At 34.9% G+C, this 8,862-nt stretch overlaps 1 protein-coding gene across 1 annotated transcript; it reads right to left on the bottom strand.

Annotated features, from left to right (window-relative positions):
- Window positions 1-201: 201 nt before the first annotated feature.
- On the bottom strand, window positions 202-7,588 carry LOC142357950 (uncharacterized; the record flags this gene model as incomplete). The annotated part of the gene is made up of 5 exons (XM_075409433.1): window positions 202-360; window positions 3,113-3,274; window positions 3,900-4,073; window positions 6,776-6,895; window positions 7,412-7,588. Coding segments are annotated over 5 exons (792 nt in total), but the record flags the coding sequence as incomplete, so codon positions are not given.
- Window positions 7,589-8,862: the final 1,274 nt, after the last annotated feature.

Genomic DNA, 8,862 nt, shown 5'->3' with positions numbered 1-8,862 from the left:
TCACCAATAACGCAAATCTGATCAATAACTATGAAATTCTAAAAGAAAACAATTGCAGATCCAGGTTGAGGAATAGTTGCAAAAATAAATAAGATAAGTAGCGAAAAGTTACTTTTTTCACCGCAGTGATAGATCTCCCATAATTTTGCACTTATTGCAGTGATTGTGTTGAAATTAGTTTCACTGTTTTCACCGCATTACCGAAGAATCATGACCTGACCTCTGATTTGTGTCTTCTAGCTCTCTTTTAGTCATTAGTAGAATGTCCCTCTGGTGCTGTTTCTCTCTCCCCTTCGCATCCAAAGTGTCTATGTGCAGATTTTTTAACTGGTCTTCATACTGCAGACTCACAAGATCTCCCTATAACATAGACAATTTGGATCTTTTCCGTTTGTACTTGGTGGGGTGCGCACATGAAAAAGATCCGAAAATTCAAGTGATATCAGCATTTCTAGCGTCTAACGGTACCAAATTTTCCGAGTAAATTTATTCACTTTTGTAACTACATTCCACTATTCCTATCCTAACCCAGGCCTAGGCCTCGACTTATGAAAAGACTTTAAAAGTTTAATAGGGGGGCCAATATTGACTATGATTACACGGTCGAGCTTCCTAGTTAAAGTCAAGCTAATATCTTTTCATGGGTCGAGCTTAAGTCTTTTCATAACGGAGAAAGTCCAGCTAAGGTCGTTTCATGGGCCCACCATTAGTCATTTCATAACCAACAAAATCGAGTCAAGGTCTTTTCATGGGTCCCCCATTAGTCTTTTCATGAGTCTGTTTTTTTTCTAAAATATACAAAATTTATCATTTTTTTTCCGGCTTGCGTACATACGCTAAAGAGTTATGGCAGCTCGAGTATATTACCACATTACTTGATTCAATGAAACCAGCTAGCTTAAGTGTATTGGTTCTAGTCCCATTAGCGTTATTCAGTTTGTTTTCCCCTCCAAAAATATAAAATATCTTTTTAAAAAAACGATGCAGATTTTTGAGGGATTAGTGGTTCTTCTGAATCGTAAAAATAACGAAGCATACACACTGACTACGTTATAAGCAATATTGCATGGACAATTTTTATGGCAAAAAAAGCAGACTTATGAAAAGACCATTCGAAGACCCATAAAAAGACCTTTACTCGACTTTGTTTCAAAACATTGTGTCGAGCTTAAGTCCAGCCCAAATAATGGGTCGAGCTAAAGACTTTGGCGAAAAATTTGAGTCGAGCTAAAGTCCAGAATGTCTTAAAGTCCAGCTAAAATCTTTTCATAGCTCAAATGAGTCGAGTATGGTCTTTTCACAGTACATGTGGGTCGAGCATTGTCTGTTCATAAGTCTGTACCTAGACCTGGGAATACATTGTACGAGTGAAAAGTGCTTTAAAACTTTGAGGATGAAAAGGCAGTGCGCTAAAAAGAAATTTCTGTCAATGTTTTCCAATTTTCAACTCCAAATCCACTTTCTGCAGCAAAATACGTTTTGCGGAAACGCATTGCACAAAGAATTGTGCGGCAGAATAATTCCCCTATTTAAGTTTTCTTAAAGATTATATCGTAAACGGATTAAAATTTTGTGAAATACACTTTCCGCCGAACTTAAATATAATCTACTTTTACATTTACTTTTACATTTACAATCTACTTTTACAATCACATTTACTTGGAAATAGCTTCCATTTTAAGCAATTTAATTGCCCTGCGGAAACTACTCATAGGTAAAGTAAGCGCTTTCCACATTGGGCGTCAAAAGACAGAAAAAGTGCGGGCCGCATTCTTTGTAACTTGTGTTTGCTTTTGTACCGGTAAACGCTACTATTGAATCACAATTGATTTAAAAAATTGATAATAATGATGACCACCGATTATACAGGATGCGATTTTTTGAACATCAGTTGCATCTTAGAAATGCCGAAACAATTGTACGAGTTGCAGCGATTAGTTCGAGTGTCACCGCTAAAATATCACAAATCGGACGACAAATCATCGCTAAGAAGCAGCTGCAATTCTTTTACAGATTAATTTTTTTGATATTTCTATGGTGTTCAACACAGTTCATTGAAATTGCAAAAATAGACCAATTTGTCGGCAAAGCACATTTGCCTGAGTTTATATGTACTCAGCAATAGCGCTCTTTTCCGATCACATTTATTAGGATCGGGAAAGTAAGCGAGTCCAAATAAGTCCGTCTGTATTATGCCGGTAGATGCAGCATTTTAAAGTGTGCGCAATCTAGCGAAAAGTATAATCGACTCTAATCCTTTAATCTCGTCGCTTATTTCCACACGTTTGATTTCGGTGGCTTCCTCTATGTGTTGCAGCGTCAAAGTCACCGATTTTAGCTTTTTTCGCAGATTCAAGTATTCAAAAGTTGCTGCGAGATTCTTATGAAATAAATAGATATGCCAATTTTTTATTCACGGATATCTTTGATCATAGAACCGTGATGCAAAGGAAAGGTAGAAATCCGCAGGAATTCGGGGATCAGTCGCTAATTTTCGCATTGCTTTTGTCGCAAAATTTTGCTGACGGAAATAGCAACGAGGGAACAGCAATTTCGCTGGTGGTATTCGCATTGTCGCCGATCTCGGCAAATTTTGCTAAAACGCGAGAAACCAACAGAATGACGAGTAACCTGAATAACTTTAAATTTTTGATGTTTTTCTTTAATATAGTTGATGGTATGATGAAAAGTTGACATTTTCTTGCGTTAATTGTTGAAAAGCAGGATCTAAATTTTCGCCCACTGCTGGTTAAGAAAAATAAGACTTGTGTTAATTTTTCTCAACATCCAATTCGGAATAAAATAACACTATGAATTTCAGTCTGTTATCTTTAATACAGTTGTTTCGTTTTATTCAGATCTGAAATAATTTTTTTTCACCGCATTTCACCGCATCTCTTACGAAAATTCACCACCAAACCTCGACCCGGGGAGTAAGATTAGGTTCACATGAACACAGAAAAAGAAACTATGAAAAAAAGAGAGCATTTTTCTGACATGACCATATTATGAAACAGAGTAAAAAAACAGTCTCAAATTATTTTGAAACAGTGAACTATGTTTCACTACTGAAATCCGCTGGATCAGAAGTCAGTGTGTATGCATATCTCACCTGCAGTCTTTTAGCCTGTGTGTCTCTCTCCTTGATTTGCTGGATTAGCTCTTTGTTTACCCAGTACAGTTTCCCAATTTTCTCTTCCATCTTATCCAGTGCCGCCTTGCTCTGGCTGCTTTCCAGCTCCACCACTTTTTCACGCGCATCAGAGAGATCCGACTGAAAAATAGGGACAAAATATGAGTTTTTGAATTATCTTCATGCTTAACAAAAACATCTCACCACTAAATTGATTGCTTGACTGCACAAACATATTGTCCGTTTTGTTTGTTTGTTTGTTTGTTTTGGACTTGCTTTGCTTAGGTGTATATTTGATTTGTTTCCGTATCGGACAAAAGTTCTCTATTTCAAAAAAAACAACGAAAAAACAAAAAAAATGACTCCATTGGTGTAGCTATTTGAGTTTAAATTTCAAAATTGGCTAAAAAGAAATACCCAAAAAAAGAAATAATCTGCTTTAGTGAAAAGAATTTATTTATGTTCAATGAAGCGCTCATTTATTTTCCTATTTTGGATCGTTCGAACATTTTGATACTAATTTTTATTATATAAGTCAAAATCGCTCCTTTTACAGCCTTAAAGAGACGATAGTGTGATATAAGTTTGTTAGTATTTTTTAACAGAACAAACGGATTAGTAATTTGAAATTATCTTTTATATCTCGGTAGTTGTTGCTTGTGTTTTCGTTTCAAATTGTGACTGCCAATAATTTTTTTGTTATGAATAGATTTCATTGGAATATTTTTTCAAATGTTTTGCTTTTGAATAATTTTGTAGAACTCACGATAAGTTTGTTGATTTGTTGCTGCATGTCATTCTCCTTCTTCTCAGCTTCCTCTTTTAGTAACTTCTGATTCTGTTCAGCCTTTTTCTGTCTCTCCTTCTCCCTCTCTTCCAGGGCCCTTTTCTCGTTCTCCAGTTGGGACAGTTCTTTCGAGAGTTGGGTCTGCTGGTCGTCCTAGGGAAATACATATGGCGATGTTTCTAAGATATACATACCTATACATCCCTAGTCTTGACCTTGACCCACAAAAAGACATTTCTCTACCAAAAAAGGGCTTGAATAGACCATTCGGGACCCAAAAGAGATATGAAAAGAATTTTGCTAGACTTTTTTAGTCACCTGGTATTTGCTCGACCCAAAAAGTTACCCTGGAATTTTGGTTCACCTAAATTTTGTAACTGCGCATTTGTTCGATCAAGAAAGTCACGCTCGACAAAATTTGGGCGCTGATCTTTTATCCGACCACAGTTATTGAAGAGTAAAATCAATTGCAAAAGTCAAATCATAAGCCAAGAAAAATATTTTCGTGGGTCTTTTCTCCTCAAAATATGTAATTACAACAATTATGTCGAGCTATTGATCAATCATGGGTCGAGCAAACGTCTTTTTTATCTGCATTTTTGTCTCAAAAACGTTACGTGCAATTCTTCTGCATACTATGGCTTCTATGGTAATCAGCATTTAATTTATTAATTTATTTATTGATAAATCATAACCTGGCACAGGAAAACAACTGAATGACACATAATCAGCATGGCTTATTTTAAAAAGTCAATACAATTAGGCTACCTAGATTCAATAAATGAGATAATGTGGCAATATAGTCGAGCTGCGATAACTGCTTCATCTTAAGATTTGCAAAAATTCTTAGGACTTTTGGGAGTTTCGCCACTGCTTTTTGAATTGAACCGCAATGTAGCAATAATGTTTGGGACTTCCTCCGTAGTTGCTTCAGTATGTGAGGTATATAAAGAACAAAATGCTGCGTTCAAAGAGCACACTTAAGAAAAAACTTTTACTCGGCCCAAGAAATGTCCATGCCCGACCCGGAAGGCCTATGAAAAAGCCATGCCAGACTAGTTGAGTCCTTTCATGAGTCTTAGTCTGGACTAGGGATGTGTTATCAATCTTAATTTTTTACAAAGTCAAGAAGTTGGTAAGGCTTGATTTCCAGTCAGATAATATTTCATTCAAAGTTTACCAATTCGGAGATCAAAGTACAAATCTCAAATCAGTGACTTCAACTGGTGTAAATTTGTATATTTTACTTTTGCTTTTTAAAATTGATTTTCATTAACGGTACTGCAAAGTTCAATTTCCATTCATAACCTTTTATTACGTACCTTAAAATTTGAAAATCATTTTAGGCAAAATTATGCTTATTTTTCTTTCAAGAGGTGGAAGAGTGTTAAGAAAAATTATTTGGCTTTAAAGGTTTCAATTAGAAGAAACATATTTCCGTCGTTCTGTTACAAAACCTAAATCTTTTTGTAATAGTTTTCGGACATAGACAAGTATCAGCCCAAAAAATGCTCAAAAAACCTTGAAACAGAATGCTATGAAAATTCGTATCTGGGATGCACAATTAAATATATTTAAATCACTAATCAAATTCTTTTTAGATTTTACTGGCCAATTTGATCGGATAAATTAAAAGTTAATTATCAATTTGATTACGGGTATTTTACCGAAATGATTACTGCATATATTTTGTGTGTTGTTTTTTTAAAAGACTGGTGCATTGGAATGCAAAATGAACGAGAATCTAAAATTCTTTGACTGAATTTCTTTCAATGATTATTAGACGCTGATGTTGACGTACAGAATATATAGATTACCGTAATTGAGTCTTTGAAAGTTTATGCCTCATTACACGAAAGACAATGAGAAGCTCAGTAGCAGTTGAAAAACCAACAATTTCCTTATTGTTCTGCGTTATGAAAAACTTAGAGTATTGGTTTCGAGATATGTATACTTTTTCTCGCTTAAATGGGAAAACATTTTCTGACGTAAAATGGACTATAATTAACTCAGCAAAAACTGTTTTAAAAACAATTTTAAATGTCAGCGAGAAAGGTCCTGAGAAGAATATGTAAAATATATTGAATTACAAATTATGATCAATAGAAGGCTCAATGAGACTTCTATAAAACAAAAGCTGCATAGGCAATCTATTTTTGAATTTTGGTTTTCAATGGTACAGAGTGTCAGAAGTCAAAAAATCCAAAGGACTAAAACTACATATGATGTTGTCATCTAGAAGCAGCATAATTTTTCATAAAATTGACGGTATAGATGTCTTTTGTTTATCGAGCGCAATTTCTTTTTTTCTTCGAAAAAAGAGATTAGCTCATTGAGAGAGGATTTGACCAACTACGAAAAAGAGTACATGATTAAAAATGGAATCTGATTAAAAGTCTTTTTAAATCCAAATAAAGCTAATGTTGATTTTGCGAGTGGTCAATGGGCTTGGCTTGAGTTTTGAACAACGAGTCAAAATAATTTTAGCAGAAAACAAATTGAATTTTTCTAAACCTGAGGCGCCAAATTATCTTATTTTTGGCTGTTTTTCGTCATAGATTTTGACAATGATGCAAATTTTTGGAATAATTTTGCAAAAAGCCGAAGCTTAACAAAATTTACCAGGGAAAGTAAATTTCAAATCCTTGTAACTCCTCCAAAATGAGGACGTTCTGATATCGTAGAGTCAAAGTGTTATGCGCTGTAATTGGTTTCTCTTCTTATCACACACAACTTTGTCTAAATTCAATGATCAAAGACGAACAACCATTTGAGCCATAAATTTGACCCATAATATCAGGATTGGAATAAAAAACGACCTTTTCAACTGTAAGATTAAACTTGTGATTTTTTACCAGTTCCTGATTGAGTCGCTCTATCTCCTTTTGTGCTTTGAGTCTCTGTTCTCCAAGTTGTTCAGTCCTCAGCTGTTCTTGTTCAGCTATTAGTTGTTCTCTCTCAGTCTCAAACAGTCCCTGAAAACAGAAAAAGTCTTTGTAAATGTAGGCATTGAACACAGAAATGGGCTAATTCTAAACTTCGCTCGGTTCCTATTTTTACTATAATTTACAACTTAAAAAGTTTAACTTTTTCAAGCAAGGTCAGTTTTAGGATTGATGAAAAAGAAAAAGAATTTTTAAGATATTTCAGAAAATATTTCTAGGGATAAATTTAGCACTCGTTTCTTGGTTTACATCATAGTAATGAAAAAGTTTTCCCGTAGATAGTATAACATTCGAAAGAGGAACTAGTTCTTAGGTGGTATCTCAAGTTGATTTTAAATTGAAGCTTTATAAGCTTATTCGAATTTATCATTAATAAGACTGGCCAAATCATGCTTTAGGCTAATTGAAACTGCCGTTGGCTAATTTAGGCTAATTTAAACTACAATTTTTATAGTTTCTATAGTTGAAACTATCAAACTATAATTGAAACTATAATTTTGTGTGAGGATGAGCTATAATGAGAAAGACACGTAACATAATCCAAACCTGCAATTCCTCGAGTAGTTTTTGCTGTTCTGAGTCTTTTTCTCCCCCCAGAGTAGCCATCTGGGCTTTGAGTCTCCTCGCCTCCTCTCTCTGTCTCTCCAACTCTTTCTCCTGATTCAAGGCTAACTCGTCCGCCTCCTTCTTCTTAGCCGTCAGTTCGTTCACAACGTCGAATAACTGAAAAAGAAAAATAACGTTTTCTTTCTAACTCATCATGCAGTAATATTGCCAGATTGAAAAAAGACAACAAACAGTACAATTGAATTTGTAAATTTTTCTCTCAAAATTTTGCAACATATTGTTGGTTGCAAAAAATTTCGATAATATTCAAGCAGTATCAACATATGGCTAAGACGTTGTTTCCTAAATTTTTGACAGAGAAATTTTCTCCAACCAATGAAATGACATTTTTGTGCTATCCGCAATCTAGAGCACAAATCCTACATTGACGTCAAATATACGAAAAGGTCTTAACCTATTAAAACTTTTACTAAGCAGGATGTCAATTTTTGAAATTTTTGGACAAAATGAGATATATGAGATTGGGCAGGTTTTGAACGATTTCAGCATCTGCTTACATTGATCAAACGAAATTTTGTTTTTTTTTAATTCTGAAATTGAAGAGCAAAATTGGACAGCTAAACTACATTACTTCAACTTTTAGTGAGAACAATGACACGACAATGAATGTTCGGTGCGAGATATGCTGTCGTGATCAAGTGCTAAATTGTATTTTTCGATCAAGTTGAAAAAATCTTACATATAAATCCATCGATTGTGGAAGAAGACAAAAAGCATCTCAAAATTGTTTTCATTTTTGGCATTTTTTCGGCAAAATTTTAATAACAGGGTCAAATGCCATCCTTGTAAATTTTTGTGCGTGTAATAATTCGTTAGAAAAGAAATCGGTGTTGGGGGAATACGTAAATTTCAATCTGCAACTTGTTTTCGTGATTCGGAATAAAAAAACCGATAGATTTTAATGCCCTTCTTCACCAATTCCAATTCAAGAGCGTTGGTTTTGCAACGATTATCTGGTAAGAGTCATGTAAGAACTCTTACAAGATGATGCATAATCGTACAAGAGTCTTGCAAGATCTTAGCAGATGACCGTCCCAATTAGACCAGGGTCGTTTTTGGCTGTTTATGTCAATTTGGCACGTTGCTCTAGAATGTAAGCAGGGAAAATGCGGCATTTTGAAGCATACTTATGCTAAGTAAAAAGAGAATATTTGCCAAACAAAACCCCCCAACCCCCCCCCCCCCCCCACCACTCCCCTTATCTCACCCCTCCGCACCCCAAGCCACCCAGGTCCGGGAGCTGGGACCTAATTCAGCCCAGATTCATTTAGTCGATGTCAGGTTTCGTTCCTTAATTTTGCTTAAGGATTGGAATAAGGATTGACATATTTGACAAGTTTTAATATTTTATTTTTTTTTAATTTATGAAG

This window comes from Convolutriloba macropyga, unplaced genomic scaffold (assembly GCF_964194025.1).
Source record: "Convolutriloba macropyga unplaced genomic scaffold, txConMacr16.3 SCAFFOLD_6671, whole genome shotgun sequence".
Lineage (NCBI taxonomy): Eukaryota > Metazoa > Xenacoelomorpha > Acoela > Convolutidae > Convolutriloba > Convolutriloba macropyga.
The sequence above is the reverse complement of the archived record's forward strand: the minus strand, read 5'-3'. Positions and strand labels throughout refer to the sequence as shown.